Source organism: Lepisosteus oculatus, chromosome 8 (genome assembly GCF_040954835.1).
Source record: "Lepisosteus oculatus isolate fLepOcu1 chromosome 8, fLepOcu1.hap2, whole genome shotgun sequence".
NCBI lineage: Eukaryota > Metazoa > Chordata > Actinopteri > Semionotiformes > Lepisosteidae > Lepisosteus > Lepisosteus oculatus.
The window spans coordinates 8,434,945-8,455,783 of record NC_090703.1 but is presented as its reverse complement, the minus strand read 5'-3'; the positions used below and the strand labels follow the sequence as shown (position 1 = coordinate 8,455,783).

The following is a 20,839-nucleotide window of genomic DNA, read 5'->3' as shown; positions in this document are numbered from 1 at the left end:
TTCTATTCGGCGGGTTTAATGCATAATCATTGTGAAATGTTTTGGAAAAGTTCGTTATTGTATGTTGTCAGGGACTGCACAGAACTGCAAGTTGTGCAAGTCTACAGACTGGGTTCGGAGTCTCTAGCAAGTCTGGTGAGGGCAGTGATTTTACGATGCAGTCATATCTGTAACTAGTGTACAACAGAGACAGGGCGCCTTGCGTGTCGCTGATTAAAGCAGGATTTAAACGCACTCGTGTAAGTGGCTAAGCTTTCGAATAAGTTGCAATAACGCCGAAGACTACAGAAAATTGGAACTAGAGCTTATATATCCCGGCAGCGGGGGGTGTCCCATAAGGCACTCTTGGTATAGCCCATAGTTATTTTAGCCATACCACGGCGACCAGCGTATCAGCATTTACCTTTTCGCCAAATGTCGTTATTAAAAAGTTCACATGTCACCGAATTATCACCGCAGGAGGCAATTAGTCTAACACGACTGCGGCGGGGCGGGTAAATAGAGACAGACGTGTGGAAAACATCAGCAACACGTCCTTAGCAACAGCCGTTACTACGTGCCTGTGTGTGCCGCCTCCAGGTAACATTTGCTAGCACGAACGAGGGGCGTAAAATGCAACAACAGTAGCAACTGACATGGTTTATAGACACTGACTAATCGATTGCTAGTATCTAGGGGGGGGGATGAAGACATTTAGAGCATACGGCAGGGTTATATAATCTGGCTGTCGTTCCTAGCCTACATACAGAGACATCCACAGAAGGTACCATCCCTTTGGCATCAATTGAAAGGGTTCACAGCCTCCCGTCCGCTCCCTATTGGAGAAAGACGAAGACGAAGGGGGGGGCGTTAGGCCCCGCCTCTGATGGGCTGCTATTGGTCAGTCGACCTTCCCTTATTTGCCTCGCGGTTCTCTGGGGACTTGATTGGACAGTTCGTTAATCGGTCAGCGGTTAAGATGGATTTGTGGGCGGTGCTGGAAACTAATGCGAAAACCCCATGTTTATAGGATTTGACAGGAGCTGGAGTCTGCCTTGAGCTCAGCTGCTCACACAGGTTTGGAGTGGTCGGGGAGTGCGCCTGGGCTGTACTATTAGAGAAGTGTTTAGGTATTCTAAAGCACCCCCTACCCAAAATAAAAAAAAGATGCAGTGATGACAGTGTATTTGAAAATATAAACCGCACCTTAAACTGATTTAAATAGTGTTTTATTCCGGATTAAATGTCGTTTTATAAAGTGCAAAAGTGCAGGTGCACCAGCATCAGCAGGGAAGGGTCAGAGTAAGGACTTGAGAGTGTGTTAAATGAAAAAATAAGTTCTTGCGTCAGAGAGATTTAAAAAAAAAAAGAAATAATTCACCAGGACATGGGAGACAGAACAGCTCCAAATGGTCACCTCCGGCTGGAATGGGTCTACGGCTACCGAGGACACCAGTGCCGCAACAACCTGTACTACACGGCGGCGAAGGAAATTGTCTATTTCGTCGCCGGAGTGGGGGTAGTTTATAACACAAGGGAACACAAGCAAAAATTTTATTTGGGACACAACGATGACATAATCAGGTAAGCCTCGTTCGAGATTTTTTTTTTTAAAAAGAATTCTTATGCCTCTGCCGTGTATAACTGGAAAAGGAAAACAAAATACTGCCCGCAATCACTATCCTTCTTTTATTGAGATACACCGGGGAAAAGCAAGGTTGCCCACCTTTACTGTAACTACGTATGTAGGTGTTTGCGTTGTAAGCTAATCAGATACTTGATAATTATTTTTTTATCTCGTTTAGCTGGGGGGAAAGTAATAATTAATTCCGCAAATATAAAACAAAAACGCCGAGGGTTAATCTTAGACGGTATACAAATTCTTAGTTAACCTTCATGAAGTACAGAAGCCTTCCTTTGTGGAAAAAATATAATTAAATAAGGCCTTGCTCCCTGCGTCTGGATGTTAGTTGTCCGTGTTCGCTTCTGCCCAAAAGTACTGTACGTTCTTCAAAAGCCCACGTCTGTTCATTTTTAAGAAAGCTTTCTGTAGCAACTTCCTATCACTTTACCAAGACGACGTTATTGTGAAACTACAATAAACAGTTTTAATGCGATGACCGTTACAAACCTGTGTTCATCTAATCTCATCATCTGCGTTTGCTTTATTTAAATAAGCGTCGACACATGACTGCTTTTAGAATAACAGGCCGTTACAGTATCAGAAGGCAGATAAGGTATCACATTCGAAAAACATTTCACACTTGTTTTCTCCTCTATGTCTCTGATGGCTTTGCCGTGTTCTTCCGCTATGATGGCTTTATGGTGGTGTCTTGACGGTAATTTAGCAATGTGAACCTAGACATGATGTACAGTTAATGCTATACATTATTAACATGAGATGGAGATGGAGATGGATTGGGCAGATCTGCGAACACGGTTGCTGACATGAATATGTTCTCTTGCTCCCGGTACCGCAGGTAAAATGATCGTTTTCAAAGATCCGTGTTGTAACACACTGAGGACTGCTTCGCATATTTAAGGGGTCAGAGTCAAACTGCTCATCAGTCGGTAGTCGTTGTAGTTAAGAAGAGGGAGCGTGTTTTCTGGGACGCAAAGAATATGGTGTGTAATTTACTCAGAGTCCTTGAAAGTGCCCTGCACACCCTCTGTTTGTGTGGGTTCTGTGGTGGGTTTAATGTGGGGTTTGGGTGCGCGCTGTGTACGTGAAAGTGAGAGTGCCCGGCGCGCGAGTGTCACACAGAGGCCCGAGACCGGACTCTGAGCTGTAGACTGCCGCACGTGCGGCTCTGGAGGAGCGGGCGGGCGGGGGGGGCAGCGCGCTCGCGGTCAGCGCTGCCGGCGACAGCAGCACCAAACCGTGTCATCCAGATTCCCTGTGCCGTTCGCGTGCGCTTGTGTGCCCGTGCGCATGTTGTTCTCTTGCACGCTTTTTTTTAAAGTATAATGTGGTGCACGCTTGTGTAAATTCTGCAAGATCACCATGCAACTTGGCATTTGGAATTAGAGAAGTCTGTGCCCATTATCTTGGACGCAAGTCATTTCCATTGGATAGACATGGTGCTTGGCAGTCATTTTCAGGGCGGCCCCGTGAAAGAGTGGGGTTGATACTGTCATGTTGGACACAACTGCAATGCCACGTATTGAGTAGCAACCACTGCATGGCTGTGGTGAGCTTGGCTCCTCCTGTCCAGTGTTATTCCCACAGAAGATGACTAGGACACAGTCCTATAGCACACCCCGTCCTCCTGGGCTGGACTCCAATTTCAAATGTTTATTTTGTTTACCTCCGTAATTCTTGTTAAGACTTTAACAGGTCAAAGGATGTCCGTTTTATGGTACCAGAAAAAGCTGCAGCATCTTGGAAACTGGGAAGGATGCTCAGACAAATTTAATTTCTTGTAATCGCATTATTGGTTACATCGCCCATAATTCATTATATTTAACACAATCCCCTTGATTTATGAATGACTTAGGAATAATAAAGAGCTAATCTTGTTTTGCCTTTCCTATTTCTAAAAGAGTTAGGCCTAATTTATGGCTACTGTATGAAGGAACATGCCTTTCAATAACAACCATTTAATGTTGTTTTTCCATACAAAGACCAGAACTGCAGTAATAGGGAACAGATCAATTGCCATCCTGCCTTGAAAGATAAAACACAGCCCTTTTCAATGCTAGCAGCACTTCTGCAGGCTGTGGAAAACAGACTTGAAAAGGCAGAACAGTGTGATTAGTGAGGCCTGTCCAGCCTGGAGTTAATTGTGGTGCACAGTCCTGTAATTGTCTGTACTGCAAGATTAAAAGAAGGCCCAATAAATATGGAAATTGGGTTGAATGTATACAGTGTGAATCCAAAAAGGCCCTGTGTAATTGTGCATGTTGTGAGGTGTAATTTTGGGCTTTTTAAAAAAAAAAAAATCAGGATTTATTTTGGAAAATTAATATGTGACCCTCTTGGGATGGAAAGTAAGCAAGGAATGCTAATTAGTTTAATTAGTAAGTTAATTAGTAAGCAAGGAATGCTAATTGTACCAGACTGACTAGAAGTGCTTAACCAGAATACCTTTGTTTTTTCTACAATTCAGAATTGCAAGTCATTTTGTATCCTGCTGTGTACCCACACAGCCTGGGATCCGGTGTGTCTCCACATCTGGGCTCGCAGGATAATAATAATAATAATAATAATTCCTTACAATTATATAGTGCTTTTCTGGACACTCCACTCAAAGCGCTTTACAGGTAATGGGGACTCCCCTCCACCACCAATAATGTGCAGCCCCACCTGGATGATGCGACGGCAGCCAGAACGCTCACCACACATCAGCGATCAGTGGGGAGGAGAGCAGAGTAATGTAGCCAATTCATAGAGGGGGATTATTAGGAGGCCATGATTGGTAAGGGCCAATGGGATATTTGGCCAAGACGCCGGGGTTACACCCCTACACTTTTCGAGAAACGCCCTGGGATTTTTAATGACCACAGAGAGTCAGGACCTCGGTTTTACGTCTCATCCGAAGGACGGCGCCTGTTTACAGTATAGTATCCCTGTCACTATACTGGGGCATTAGGACCCACATGAGCTGCAGGGTGAGCGCCCCCTGCTGGCCCCACTAACCAGCAGCAACCTTAGTTTTTCCCAGGAGGTCTCCCATCCAGGTACTGACCAGGCTCACACCTGCTGAGCTTCAGTGGGCTGCCAGTTGTGAGTTGCAGGGTGATATGACTGCTGGCTACCGGTACCCATAAGGGGAGAAGGAGGACGTAAGGACAGGCTTCTCCACCTCACCTATCTGTCACTTTGTTCACTCATCTCCTGACACTGTAGGTTCTTCAGCAGTGTGTGAGGTTCAGTGCCCCCTGTAGGAGAGGGGCATGCATTACTGCTCCACTACTGTGCCACTGCTGGGGTGAACTGGCAGCACAGCACTGCTGCCACACAGCATTTCCGTCCTGGGTCAATTACAGCCTGGACTGCCTTCAGTACGGAGTTTGCACAATTCCCCCTTGTCTGCACCTCTCTCCATTTCCTCAGAGAGAAATCCTGTTTCCTCCCACAGCCTGAATAATCAGCATCTTTAAATTTTCCTCACTTGTGCACGTGCCCTGTGATGGACCAGTGTCCCATCCAGAGTCTAGTCCTGCCTCGTGCCGCGTGCCTGTCAGGTTAGGCTCCTGCCCAGTGATAAAGAGGTTTCTGAGAATGGAAGGATGGGCTCGTGAGAAATCCCAGTCACAATTCGGTAGTGAAGAGGACCCAGGCTTGAGGTTGTGATGTCTGGAATGTAGACTGAAACGTACGTTGGGAACAAACGAGCGTTAAGGAAAAAAAAAGTAATGTACATCTTTGCAAGTTATGAGAACATTTCCTAATTGTCACTAAAATAAAATCCCTGTTGCATCCACATTAGGCCACATGCAAACATGCCCAAGCTGATATCCACAGGCCTGTCTGTAACATGCATTATTGTACACTTGCCCTTTAACTATTTTGACAGCAAAATTCAGAGAAGGTCTTCCAGCTGAAGTCTGTGGCTCTTTCACAGAGACCTCTCACTGAGGTTTGGCGCCTGTTCTTACCATTGTGCTGGGAGATTCTAAATTGCTAAGCTTAAGCCTTGGCATGTGGCAGCCGGCTTCCCTCCTGTATTATTAATGTAGCGATGGGAGGATGTCACCTGGGTTTGCCTTATGGCCTGGACCCCTCTGTGCGAACACCACTGAGCTCTCGTTACACATTCGAAAACAATTCCTTGTGCTTATGAGCACAACACAGGGACCAGTATACTGCTCAAGTGACTCCTGATTCTGTTTTTGATTGCAGAGCTTTGGCATTTGTAGGTTTTGCGATGAGTGAAGCACATTTGTCTTCTTATTAGTAGAGTCACGCAAGTCAGGACTCTAATCTGACAGGTATCGTCTACCTAAATTTCTAGTCTACCCACAGTACAAATCTATTTTGTTCTATTTTATGTGGCCCTTGCAGCTTCTGTAACATGTCGCGTAAGTCAGATATCTATTTTTTCTGCTTGGTTCCTATAAAGTGAGGTGTCTCGCTAGGTAAACATGAGAGGTGAGATCATTATGAAAATGCAGATGAACATTACTCTCTACGGCAAGATGACAGGTAGTGCGTTTTTCTTTTCTACTACCCAGCAAGAATTTAGGGACATATGTCATGCGCACCTATCAAATTACGACATCAAGGGTGGATAATTTCTCTTTTATTCACATCTGTGCGTTTGAAAGAGGTGAGCGTGTGAGCTGCACAGGAACAAGCAGAGGTGAATTCCAAATAGAGTAGAAGAGAAAACTCTGCGCGCTGGCTGTGGAGCCTCTTCTGTGTGGAGAGAGAGCAGAAACAGGAGGCAGGGAACCAGGTTAGAGATAAAAGACAGAGAATTGGCAAAGGGACGTGTGATAATGGGGCTAAAGAAACAAAAACGTGTTGATTACACAAAGGGCTCTATGCTTAACATCCCAGCTGGCCAAGCAACACCACTTCTCCTTCAAAGTCATTTCTGGTACATCAGAACCACAGCTGTGTGGCTTTTCTGACCATCTAGGTACGCTTTACAACAGCGTTTTCTTAGTATTGCACACACAGTATCTACTGCACTAGGTATATTCTTTACTAAAAAAAATGAAGAAACGCTAGATCAGTGAGTGGTTTTCCTCCAGCTGAAAAAGCTTGTGTTTTGGAGAAAACAGTTTTGCATAGATCGCAGAACCTGATACCTGAACAGGCAGACATCCTTGCACTGCAGGCAAACAGGTGTGATGGCTATAGTGACTGTATAAGCTGGGAGGCAGCAGAGGCAGGAACTGGACTGAACCTGAGATTGTTCTCAGTGAAGCTGGTTCTGCACAAAATCATCAGGCTCTTACAGGCCGTGTATCTGTGAGAGCTGTGATCACCTTTAGGGCAGTTGTAGTTCAAACTGACCTGTTATTGGTTTGTTTTTGGTCTCATGATGATTCTATCCTTCAGTTTTTAAAGAGATTTCAAGAAGAGTATTTTTTTTTCTTTCTGAAGAATTTTGCATTTTACAATTCTTTTAAAAAATCAGGTGTTTCCAGTATTTAAATAACACCAATAAACAGCTTGAATAAGCAGATTACAGTTTTTGGCTAATCCCTCTGTATCTTCGAGTGAGATTTGGTCCACTCTGTTTTTAAATCAGTTTATATAAATCATCCATGTTGTGGTTGCCTTAATAATCAGTATGTGAATCACTTTTTTTACATTGCTTTGTAATTAGATTGTTACATCTGTTTTTTCCCCCCACAGCTTCTGAAATGAAAATTAAAGCCCAGCATTTGTAGAGCAGTCTCTCATTCTGTTCTCCAGATTTTATGTGAGAGATCACTTTGTTTTAACTCATGTGCGAAAGACAGGGCCTTCGGCACAGATACACTCAGGTAATTCATGCTGGTTTTCTGTGCTGATGGTTTCCAATTTAAAGAGACATGCCAGTATGGCGGTCAGGTCAGGTTATTGATGATGCTCAACGATCTACTTACACAATGGTATTGTCCATCCATTGTAGTGGCATCTTTTCATAGCTCTGTTTCAGTGTCTTTTGGACAACCTTTCATTGATTTACCTCTGTATATCTTAAGGTGGATTCAGAAAGGTGATCTTGGGAGGTAGTGAGGGTCTAGCGATATGATGCAGTGAACCCAGTGAAGGAATAAATAGGATATTCTTATGTTTTAAGTCATTATATTCTGTAGAAAGCAGGGAACTGGGAAAAGATGTTTGGGTAAGAGGGTGGTAGGTGTAATTTAAAAATATATCAATATTTGTCTTAAGTTAGCCATCTGTTTCAGCTTTCAGGCTGAAGTATTTTTGCACTTTCCAGACCCAGAATTACTTAATGGGTTAATCCAAGGTTACGTTATAAACTCACATCAGCATAAGAATTTATTTAAACATATACTGAACTTTTCTATAGAGATAAGTGTCTCGGGTTACCGTTTGTTCATTTTGTAAATGTGTTTGGTCAATTTGTTTTTGCTGCTATATATATATATTTATTTTTTGTTGGTCTACTTCTTGCAAACTATGAAAAAAAATCCACAGGCATGAATTGATCTTCTTTTCTCTGGCAGATTGTTATTTGCAACCCTGTGAAAGCTGTTGGCTGCCACCTGGGTTGTTATTCTTGAAATTGGACCACACGGTCTATACTGTATACGGACAGCTGGACTGAAATCAAGGGGCTGCGGATGCTGTTGTGTTAAAAAGGTCTTTTGTCAGGAAGGATATATATACATACAACAGTTAAAATACTATAACCTGAAGATACTGCAGATGTGCAATTACTGTATATGTGTACAAAAATAATCCTAGATCAGGATTTTCCCAGCACAAGAAGGTGAGCAAGTTGACATTACTGTCACGGACGTCCAAAGTGACAAACCGTGGGGAGCAGGAGAGCAGAAAAAGACCCATATGCGTAGGGGCGAGACGGGAAAAAGGCCCGGGCTCATTAGTGCAAAGAGTTCAGGAATGCCGTATAGAAACCTATGCCCTCAGGGAGCGGACGTGGGGCGCCCTGGTGCTAGGCGGGTCTCAGGACATCCGAACCTCAATGCTGAGCAAGGACAGAGTGCAAGACCCGGAAATATATAGCCCAAGGGAAAGAGAGGGACAGGAAGGACAGCAGACCGGAAACTAGGGACAGGACAGAGAAGGAGCGCCCTCTGGCTGCAGAGGGCGTGACAATTACATGCTCCAGTCTGTTGGATATTCAGCAACTTGAATGCAAAGTTTTGTGTCTTAGACTTTAAGGGGCTGTTTTCTGAACTACTAAACGGCATTTTTCTGTGCAAAAGCATGAGGAAAAGTGTGACATCAGGACAGCGAGGAAGCAAACAAGGTTGAGTTGGACGGTAGGAAGCCTGAAGAGGAGGAATGAGTAGGATTTCATTTACGGGGAGTCATGCACTGTGTTTAATTAAAGTGTGCTTCATTTTTCTACTATTACATCAGCTGTGTGCTCAAAGCTTTTTTTTTTACATTTTTGAGAGGAAGGGGGAGGGGGCTAGGCTTCATTTAGCCACAGGATCTAATCTGAGAAGCAAAACCCATCTCTCTCTCTCTGCAGCTCATTCTGTTTTATGATCCATTGCTGTGCCCATCTGTAAGCCATGTGTGCTCACACGCACTCATTTCTAATGTAATCCTTAATCCTTTGTGGCTCCTGATGCTCTTTATTCTAATAGTATCAATGAGGGTCTGCAGTGTGTCTGCATTACTTGCTGTTTCTGGGGATGCCTCAATATTCCAACACGGCACTGTCTGTTTGCATTACTTGTCCTCCCCCTGTCTCTTTAACAGCCTCCTTATCTCCTTTAAAACCTCAAATAATTTATTGAATGCTCAATTTTTTTTTATTAATTTGTCCACAACATTAATTAACAGCCTTGATCCTGCTGGACTGTGTTATGGAATGACTGCCACGTTTATTTTTTTTTACTGTTCTGGTACTCCAAATCAGATTGCTTGAGAAGATGTGAATTTAACAGATCACCTTTGCCGGGATCATCTTGTGAATCAGCAGTGTCTTGTAGGAATGATTTCTGAAGCCTGGTAAAACTCTGAAATTCCCATTCCCCTCAAGCCTAGTCTGCTACATGCTATCAAACATCGGTGTTATTTATAGAGGCATTTAATGGCATGGCATGCTTACAATTTGCTCAAAGCTAGAGCTTTCAGGACCTCTTTCATTATGTTCAATGTGGGAGCTGTGAAAACTAAACACTGAAACCATGAACACTGTGAAAAATGCTAGAAAACATGCCAAAGGAAATAAACGTTTCCACAGCTAGGTCATACACACCATCACAGCCTTTCCAGTCACCTGAACTAAACCCATGACACCTATGGGAATGGGTGGTCATCCCCAAAATTGTGATCACAGTGTGTGTGTCTCTCTACTTTGCAAAGAACACGGATTCAGGTTTTGGTGTGTTTTAAGAGCATGCAGTTGCTATGAATTATGGGAACGAATATTACTACATTTTTGCCGTTTCACAACCACCATCTCTAGAGAAGTTTTTAGAGTAAGTTGGCCTGCTGTTTGTAAATGAAATGATTGGAAAGAAAAGGAAAACTGCAAGTTGCAGAGAAGATTAAAATGCTTTTTGAAAAAGGAGGTTTTGGACAAAATTCCTTCCTCGGCTGTTTAGATCTATCTATATGTGCCCCAGTTTTATGAAAAGACTGTTACTATGGAGATCAATTCCCATCTGGTTTTGGACTTAAGAAAGAACGTCAAAACGTGCTTTTGGGTAAAGCAGTCCTCAGTGTCTACTCAAATTAGATGTGACCCATAATTGTTTGATGTGCGGGAGCTATCATTAGCTCTGGTGGGAGTATTTGTATTCTAGGTGTCCTGGGACTCTGAAGCTTTAGCAGCTTTGAAGATGAAATGGAAAAATGTATAGCATGTACAACAACAGACTAGTTCTCTTTTTGTATGATGTGCGTCATTGCTATGTTTTAAATATGCCAAAGCGTATTTGAGCAATATGGATCAAAACATCTTTATATTTTCATTTTGGTCATACGTGAAGTAAAAGCAGAACTAAAGGTTTTCGTACCTTCGTTCAGAATATTTCAGACCTCTTTTCACTGCTATTGGTACCACGTTCTTAACTTTTCATTAAACGTATCGCAAAACAGTTGCTAGGTGCCATAATAATCCATTTCCTTACGGGTATTCTCTAAAAAAAATATTACTCTAAAATAAAATCTGTATTAAATGCTTTGCCTAGTTTTCTCAGTCCTTAATATTTAAGAAAAGAAATAGTACATTGCTGTTGTAAAAGCCTTGTAATCTGTTGCCTATTGTAAAGGTTCTGTGTTTCATGCTTTAAAAATTTTAGCCGCAGGACCAAGTGTGGTGCCAGCTGGGACTGAGAACACAGAGAGCTCTTTTCCTGGATGAGACCTCAGTCCATTGCAGACCCATGGCGGTTGAGAAAAGCTCATCGTTATGTCTTTGGAGGTGGGCAGAAACCGGAGCACCCGGAGGAATCCCGGGCAGGCATTCCCAAAAAATGCAAACGCCACACAGAAGGCACCTCAATCCACAATCGTACCCGGGACCCAGGAGCTGTGAGGCACCAGTGCTACCCAACACAGTACCAGTCCGCCTTGGAACCTAAAAGGATCTCCTTTATACATTAACGATCCTGCTGTTTTTACTCATGTTTCTCCTCAAGTATCTTAAAAAAGGAGAAGTGCTCTCTTTTGTTTCCTAAACACGCAATTACTTATCCTGGCTAATTGCTCACAACGTCTTGGTGGTGTTTCATTTCTGCAGTGCTCCGGTGCAGGATGACAGCGAACCTGCTGCCTTATCTATGAGTGGATTAGAGGTGCTTTATAGAAGCCAAGGGGGATAGAAATTGACTTTTAGAAATGTGCTAATCCTCCTCCTTCTTTATAATCCCCGGCAAGAGCAAGCAAGGTGAATACTGCTTTAGTGGGGATCAAGCCTGGCTTGCAGACTCTCCGTGGCTCGATTGAGGATTTGCTGTTGGTGGTGAGTGACTTCAGGGGCCTCCTCATGCAAAACTGGTTCCCTGCCACCCTGTGCAAACACAGGCACAGCAGCCAAGGAGTCACTGTAGACGAAGGGGCAGGCCCATGTAGCGGGACTGGAAAAAAATCTGTTGATTTTTATGGGTGTGGTGTAGAGGCCGAGCTTGCCTGAAAAAAACAAGGACAGAATATATTTGCTTATTTAGCTTTTTGATGGAACTGTCATTTTCTGTCATCTAAGACTAGAATTGAGACTTATTGTAACGCACAGCAGATGGGAGAGCTTCTCATCCCACAAACTGATGCTTAGTCAAAGTACAGTAAGACAATTAAACATTTGCTGTTCACAATAAATAAACACATGAGCAAATCAATTAACCAAGTGTTTTGTTTTTACACTGGGTGGAAAACTATTCCCTAATCATAAATACAGTAAGCGTCTGCATTCCTCACACATGCTGGACTTTGTTTCGTTTCATTTTTCTATTAGTTCTTCCATTTTAACCCCATACTTGTTTGCAGCAGCTGCACTGGGAGACAGTGGATGTTTCCCTTGGCTGTGTGCGGGAGTTCCTCTGTGGACCACCCTCTGCCACAAGACCGAACGCGATTCCACTGTCAATATTTAGACTCGAATACGAGTCGAGCAGATTTGATTGTATTTACTTTTTGACCGTGGCAAAGAGTTGCTTCTGGTTGAACACATGAATCTCTGAAAAGCACGTCATGTTAGCAGTTTAATCGAGACGCTGGGGCTGTCAGTAAGGTCCATTTAGTGCTTACTACAAATGAACCTGCGTGCTGGTGATGACAGTACCATGCACTGTGGTTGAGTGAAGTTAATTGTTTTTTGTTGTAGTCTTGATTTTGATGCAAGAAAACCTGAGTGCAGTGCATTCCTGTGATGTAGCCATGACCAATCTCCATTTTCCTTTTGAAGAAAGCCTTTTTCTCTGCAATATGATAACTTGGGTCGTGATGGGAACGTACCCCTACTGCTGTTCAGTTGAGTGTCAGAACTTGCAAAGAGGCAGTAGGGAGCAGTCCAGGAGGATTTCTTTAATTTGTTTAAAAGGATTACCTACTGTCATTAGCTCATAAATGTGCCACTGAAGCTGTTATATTATTGCGCCTAAAGGACTGCGAGGGGACAGCATTTGTTCTATTAAAACTGCAGACAAAAGATGCACTTGGTGGTCTGCTGTAAAAGGTTTAAAAAAGGAGGTCCCAATATTTTAGGAGCATGTGGTAATTCTAAATTATTTATAACTAAATGTGAGAATAGGCTTGATTTCAATAAACAGTCATGGTTTCAATAGATTTAGCTCATGTTGCTGCAGGCAGGGTATCATTTTGTCACAGTAGATAAAGGGTTATTGAAAGGGCAGTGGCTAGGTGGAGTTACCCTTTAGGTAAATAATTAAGCAATTTCATCTTCTTTGTGTCTTTCCAGTCTACTTTTTAGACTTGCTCTCCACCCCTTTATTTTTTTGTCATGTATTATTAAGCGGAGGTTCACTTTTTACTTCACTTTGACATTTTTAAGGAATTTATAATCAGTTATTTTTGATCTGGCCCTCCCGACTGGGGTAGGTATGTTGTGATTCCTCAGTGGCAGTCACGATTCCTGGACATGTCACATGGCGGGGGGAATGAGGAAGTGTAGGGACACTCCCCTGACCACGCCCACCCCCAAGCTCCTCCCATTTACCACGTGACAGACAGCACAGCCCCCTGCTGGAGGTTCTGCACCAACTGGAGGAGGAGCCAGCAACCGGGATGTGGCTGCTAGCTATGGGACCCTCTTCTCTGACTTTGAGTAACAGCCATTGGTGAGGATACTCTGAATCCTGCAGGGAACTGTTTGCTATTTAATCTGGTTTTTGCTGGGTTTTTTTTTTGTCTTGGCAAGAAATTCTTTTCTCATGAGGGCTGAGCCCAGTGTGGTGAAGAAAACGAATCTGGGACTCTAGTGCTCTTTCCCGAGCATGTGGATCAGTGAAGGGATCTCGGGAAGAAACAGTATGTCTTCCACCTTGTTACAGGTTGATGCTGTCTTCCCATTTCCTGCAACAGGGTTCTTTATAGTAAACAGGTGTGCTGTTTCTACATTGTGCAAAGCTCACAGCTGCTCTGAGGTTTTTTTTTGGAAGAGCTTCACTTGTAATTGTTTGGGAGCGATCTTTTTTTCAGTGACTGTCTTCAAACAGAATTCAGCTTGCTTCCCTAACCCAGGAAGGGTTAACCCACACCGTGCTCTCAGAGAGGTCTTGACAACAGCTGGCGGCTGACAGAAGCAAGCATATGCCCAAAATTAAGATCTGTCAAAACGCATACGAGAGGTTTAAGGAAACAGTAGTATCAAATCTTCGAAAAAGGGTTTGTGAAAATGTGCAGACCAGCCTTGTACTCTGTTTTTGCTGTGTTGGTTTCGAAGATGGTGCACTAAGGCCGTTCATTTCTGCAAACTGCATGGTGTCAGAGAGATGGAGGGGTTCAGCATCGCAGCTCAGGTATTCTTTGATCTTCTGAGTCAATGAAAGGCAGACGACAAGAAAAAAAGAAGTTCTTGAATTTCTTTATGTTCAAGGAAACACATTTGTCTACTGGGAATAACCTTTTTTTATACAGTGAGCACAAAGCCCCAGCAGAAGTGTAATGTGAGATGAAAGCAAGCGAAGAAGACATCTAAAATGTTTTTACTTATTTATATGATTCACGTATTTGCACAGCTTAACCATTTTTTTTTCAGGGAGATGGAATACATCTGAAGAGTGCGAGTTCAGTCTTCATTCTCTCCCCGTTAGTTTTTATTTTGCTCTGTTGCCTTAATCTTTTGTGTTACACACAGGTTTGGAGTCACATTGTAGAACATATTTCATTTCCTAATTAAAATGAGTAGAAGGGGATGATCACAGGATGATGGCTCTCTAGTATGTGCTGTGTGGTGTTTCTGAACAGGGCTAGCTGTTTCCTGTAATCTGCAGATACACTGAGAGAGAATCTGCTGGACCAGTCTTTTACGGATAGGGCCTCCCCTTGTTGTTGGGTTACTAGGAACCACCCTTTGATTACACAACAAAACTACCCGGCGGACAGCTGTGAGGTTCCTCTCATTATGCTTTTAAGTATAAATGAAGTTTGGCCCCTGTAATGACCAGTTTTGTGTGGCGAGGCAGAAATGTCTTGTGGTTCAGCATGGAAATAAATTGGATTGCAGAAGCATCTCCGCCATTCCTGCGCACTTTTAGAACATTCTTTGGTCACTAAACTAGTAAAGGTGAATTAAAAATGTCTTTCTAGTTTTCTGCATGGAATCACCCTTTATACCTTTGCAGCCAACACATGGCTGACCCCACACAAACGTCTTGAGTCACAGCCTCATGGGTCAGCAGGACATAGTACATTAGTGAGCCTCTTATTTTCCTTTCATTGCCACTGAAGATAAGGTGCTGGTTTTCCCAGAATGCATACAGTACTTGATGAAAGAGCTTTTCCCTCATATTAAAATGTTATCTCACTTGTTGTAGACTACTGAGAGAAACACACCAGTATAAAAGCCACCCAGTGTTTTGAATTCACAATCAAGGTCATTTCATTGAAATTTGCGTTAGTCAGAGTATCTGTAGTTTCTTTCCACCCCTGTGGTCATAATGATATTACTGAAGATTTGCCGCCTGGAAATTCTCCTTACAACCAAACGGTCAGCCTGTCCTCCTGTTCTCCTGTCATGGTGTGCTTGCAATCAGCAATTTGTCTGACACAACACCTGATTATGGAACCTAAAGTTTATGCTGCAGTGCCTTCAACACTCTTGTCATATTTCCACGCAAGAAGACAAACAAATAGAAATAATTCTTGAAGATATTGAATTATGTACTCTTATTATTTCACAGAGGGGATGCTCTCTTCCACTGCTTGCTAATTATGTTGGCTGACCATGGATTCTCAGGCAATGTGCACAGTTGACTGACCAATGCAGGCGTTATACAGAAGTCATTATACAACCGAAATCAAGAAAAAGTTATAAGCTTGGTCGCGGTAAAAACAAACTCTGGTCATCTCTGCAGTCATTCATCAGTCATCAACACGTGAAAAACTTGCCATGATCCAGTTTCACAGATACAGTAAGTAAGCAGACCAACTACATTTTGAGCCATTGTAGGACCTAGTGCATGAAGCAGATTTGTCCAGCTTAATACTTGATATTCCACTTATTAAGTGTTTTGATTTTCTGCTGTTAAAGTAAAAGGGAGGAAGGTTGTTAATAGTGCCTGAACAGGCCAGAGCTGCTTCAGGTCACAGGCATCCTTACTGCTGCCGAGAGGACCAGGTTAAGCTTTACAAGCCAGAGCCTTCAATTTCGTTTTGTGACTTTTAAAATAACTGATTTATTCTGTGCCAGTGAAGCCCCCTTACAGAATCACCTAGAGGTCCCGCCTGGGTGCCGTGCAAGATGCTGTAAAGGTGTACAGAGCTCACTGTTTGCAGCCCTGATGTGTCAGGATATTTTAAAGGGCACCTTCAGATATGTATCTCTCCATACATTTGCAGTTCCTGCAACTGAGACGTGACTCTCGTCAGCTATAGATAATGGCACATGTACAGTACATGCTGTCAATTGTGTGTATTTATAGCTAACTTTGGGGGTGGGGGGAAAGTACTGTAAAACAAAATGCATTCAGTCTTATATGTACCAAAAAATGTTAAGATGTTGGTGAAAGTCAAGGACATTTATGCTAAACGTCCTACAGACCAAGATGGCAGGAGAGTTAACCTGCTGCTTGTTACCTTTAGGAGAGCTGGAAACTCCCTGCTGGACTGCAGCCCTTGAGGACCACAGTTGTGTACAGGGAAATGCACTGGGAATTGGGAATGGGAATTGTGTATGAGACTCATTTCCTCAGGGTCTGCTTGAGCTATTGAGAGCAAATGGAACTGACCCCCTGACCCACACTGGTCTCACTGTGAGTCGTGTCCTGGGAATTTCTCCATGACCAGGAGGCTGTGTTTCCAACACTTACGATCAGTTTCCAGGCATATCCAAGGCCAAGGACTTTAAAAATTCCTCTCCTGTTTTATGTGGTTTATTTTTTTGCTGGTGTTACCTGTTCCGCTGTTTGAGGAAGAGACCTGTTATTAGTACCTGTTCGTTAAGGAGCATGAGTAAATATGGCAGCTCTGTGGCACTGATACTGAATTTCCGTCTCTGCCTTTAATGACTGGCCTTCACGCAGGAAACCCATCAACACTCATCTTCAGATTGAGTTTCACATATTAATTCTTGAAACCTGGCCTACTCATCAAAGACCATCTTAGATTAAGGAGGGCAGCATGGTCGTCTGGCAGTGGGCTCTGGTACCTCAAGGCTCTTGGGTCCTGGGTTTGATTCTGGGCTGGGACGGCTTCTTTGTGGAGTTTACTAATCCACGCTGTCTGTGTTTGATCAGTTGTTCTAAAATGTTCCTGTACTTTTGGGATAATCTCTGGGTTTGCCACAGGACTCACCAGGAAAAGAGGCTTTTTGATGACAGATGAGTGGATGAATTTTAATAAAGCAATGGTTATAAAAACAAAGTGCCATTGGAAGTACTTTACTTATCCAAACATAGCACATCTAATACCTTAGAAGCACTACTGGTATACAGGACAAACTACCACCTAATACAGTACATCTTTGCGAAATGAAAAACGTTATGAGAATATTCTTACAAAGAATCATCATTTTCATAGCCCAGCTATTTCTGTAAATTCTGAAAAAAACAGTAGGTGTCCATAAGACATTGAAGGAAATGGGAAATACTATTCTACTGGCTTGGTAAGATAACTATATGGTCTGTTGTTAGTCACACCCAAAGGGATAATAAGATGAAAGCTCTGTTACCTTAAGTTCAAAGCATCAATCTTTGTGCACGAGTTAAGACATATGCTAATGAACTGTGAGGTGGATCACCTTTGCCCTGCCTTCACCTTTTCTGTTTCTTTAGTTCAACCACACTGATTCCTCAGAGCACAAAAGCACAGTACAGACTGCTGATGGATTCCACCTGAGAGCTGCACTGAGCAGGAATCTCACGATGTGAATGCAGCTGGCATTCAGCACTTGGAAGAATATCCTTGTTCTGCCTCATCAATATACAGTACAGGCTGACTTATTCCTGTTGAGATTAATTCCATGTTCTGTGATGCCTTTATCCTGTAACTTTAGAAAAGGGCATTTGTTACATTAGGATTCCATAAGTGCTCTATCTTAAGTTATTTTTCCCAGAAATATTAGTTGCATGGCCTGTGTTTTTTTTTGAGAGGCATGCCTAGAAATTGGATGAAAAGACTCTACCTCTTTTGCAAGGCTGAATTAACTCCATCCATTATGTAAAAAAGCCAGACACTTCAGACCAGTGGCCAGTCAAAATTTACCTTGATTCAGCATATGGCTTTTATAAATATTAAAGTAGTGGTGTCTATTACAGCTGCCTATAATACATGGTACATGTGTTACATGTGACTGAATGGCCATTTTAATGTTGAATATAAATGCATTTGCAGGTGGAATAAGTCAATTGTTTGCAATGAAACATGGTAAGTGTTAGCGGACACAGAGGTGACTTGTCTGGCAGGCAGGTGCATGGTGCTTGTTTGTTTTTGTCCCCTGACGTACAGTGTGTCAGAGATTCCAGAGACGCTACAGTGCAGCAGTGAGTCTATAGTGGGGGAACTGTTTGTTTGTGACTCAGTGCTGGATATTCAGAAGAAGTAAAGGTTTTGCCTGATGTTGTTTACCGAGGGGCAGATTTTGTGTGTACCAGCTCAGATGACATTAATTTTACCCAGGAGGGTCAGACTGCATCTGTCCCATCTGTCCAGAATTTCCCCCTTTTTTTCGTAAAGGTTTCGAATTAATCCTTATTGCGCTCTGCACCCGTACAGAAAATGAAAACGTAGCTGTAGAGGTTGGGGGACAGCTGCAGGGATAGCTGTCAGTTCTGTCATTTGAAAAACTGGGAGAACAACAGCAGCACACAAGTCCTGGGTTTTCTGATATCACTATTCCTTACCTCATACCTTATGTTCTCTGGGTGTAATTCCCGAGGCTGTAATTAAAGACTTCTTTGCAGCTAATATGCCCACAGTGTAAGGGAGAAGTGAGACTTGCACATTAGGCCACAAAGCTTGGAAAGGATAGTTTTTTTTTAAATAGCGCAGAAACATTTCCAGCTAGAAATGTCACTGAGAGACCTTTCTGCTTTTTGAAGGAGAGATTCAGGTCCCATTGCTCTGGGGGTTCCTGTCAGCACAGGAAGAAAGGATGGGTTTAGTACTGCTGTGAAGAATGCAGTTCACAGCAAGCAGCTGAGCTGTTGAGAGAAAAAGATATTACTTTTATTGTTGTCTATTTTGAGATGTTTGTTCCTTTGATTTGATTGCCTTTAGTTTTTCCTGTCTAGGATAGAAGACCTAGGGGGCTTTCTAACCAGGTGAAGAGCCTGGTTTGAAGTGGAAACACAAGTTTAGTTGCTCATTTGCTTAAGCAAATAAGAGCAACAATTTAACAGAGCTCAGGAACAAAACACAACCCACTGAGCCTCCAGGAATTGGGTATTAGACCCCTGCTGGAACTATGTTTTAGACTCCCATCTTAATGAAAACTAGGATCTTGTACTTGAAATACATAGAACAGGGATTGTTGTTAGGGTACTTTTGTAAAAATTTTTTGTAGCGGAATGTTCCATTTGGCAACGACCTTTTTCATGCAAAGTTACAAACATTACATTTCTTTCTGCCATTATGGTCACAGGATGTCTTCTCTGAAAAAAAACATTCACTGGAAGACATGCAATAGTTCTCAACTGATTGTAGTGAAGTTGACATTGAGCTGGTTTTCATCTATATGATAATCTGGATCATTTTGCTATTACATTATTTTAGAATGATATTTAAATGATCTCCAATCCGTTGGACAGATGTTTGAAGTACCCAACCGGTAGCATGTTTTATAAAACACCAGTTGTGTGATTTGTACCTTCCTGCTCACAGCCACAATCTCTACGACCTCACACAGAGGAGGGAGTGTAAGCAGACTGCTCGGCCAGCCCCAGCCTCAGAGCGCCCCCCCTTTTGAAAAGTCACAGAGCCCCATACTGGAGAATTGAGGAGGAATGTGTTCTTCCCCCCACGGTACTGCAGGGGGTGTTGTGTCACTGAGAGCCCAGATAGGTCTGGCTGACTAATACCACCCTGCCTTTGACATGGCTTGGGGAATCCCCATCACAGACAGTGAGATGACCCAGGCTTGAGCTCACAATTATAGAACTCAACCTTTACCCATTGAGCACCTCAGGGGGTCCTGCAATTATCCAGTTCATTTGTACAACTTGTTTTCCAGTACTGTAGTTAGAAGGTAACACACCTGAAGGTGACACACCTGAAGAAGGCTCCACGGCCGAAACGTTGTGTTTTCTTTTTTTCTCTTTTCAGCATGGAATAAACCTATTACTTATTCCTTTGCAGCCTATGCATGCTGACGCAGCTACCCACCTGAACTATAGTTAGAAGTACCTGTTCAGGGCAATCAAGAATTTGGCACCAACCCTAAAAGTGCTCAGCAGTGGAAAAGCAAAGGCTTAAATGGACTGTGAATCTCAAACCTGAGCTCAGCCATCCTTCCGGCTGTAGGCTGGTTATCAGACTTAAAATTTGGAGAAGGCTTTGGCTGTGCCTCTCCTAGACACCTTAATCTGAAACAGCTGAGGAGAAGCCTTTGTTCTGATTTGACATTGTAAGGTCAGGCGTCCTCACAGGCCCCAGATATGTGCTGTTACCTGACAGCACTGTGTCCAGACACCTGGGAAATGAAACGATAACACAGAATCAGCTGTATTTGTGGAAGAGACAAAGATTCCCCTATAAATCCTCTTTTGCATAGATTACATTTGGAAAGGTATTTATGCACTAATGTGTTGTACAGAATGGTATTTTTTTAACTGATCAGTATAAAATTAAAAATATTTTATGCAATATTTGGCTTTAATAATTAAAGCCTGCTTAGAGCAGTTTAGTATTGTGTGGTGTTGCTGCCTTTTCAGTAAAAAAAAAGGTTTATACATGGATCATACTTCCTGTTCGGTTATGAAATGGGACCTTTTAACTTCAGACTTAAACAAGCAATGACTTTATTAAACATTTTTTGCCCTTTGTAATTGTTGGCTTGAATGGAAATACTGTGATTTTTCTACAGTGATTATTATTATTATTATATATTTAATAATTATTTATTATTTAAGA

General features: G+C 42.7%; 1 protein-coding gene across 5 annotated transcripts in view; it reads left to right on the top strand.

The window, feature by feature from the left end:
- The first annotated feature begins 585 nt into the window (after positions 1 to 585).
- LOC102690474 (EMAP like 5) overlaps positions 586 to 20,839 on the top strand; it is a 71,974-nt gene continuing 51,720 nt past the window's right edge. For 4 of the 5 annotated variants that reach the window (XM_015350287.2, XM_069193156.1, XM_015350283.2 and 1 more), the window contains exon 1: positions 588 to 1,563. In XM_015350287.2, coding sequence (XP_015205773.1) covers positions 1,367 to 1,563 — 197 coding nt within the window. In that variant the 5' untranslated portion in view covers positions 588 to 1,366. Of the gene's footprint in view, positions 1,564 to 20,839 lie in introns of all 5 variants that reach the window. The other variant, XM_069193158.1, reaches the window with a different exon arrangement.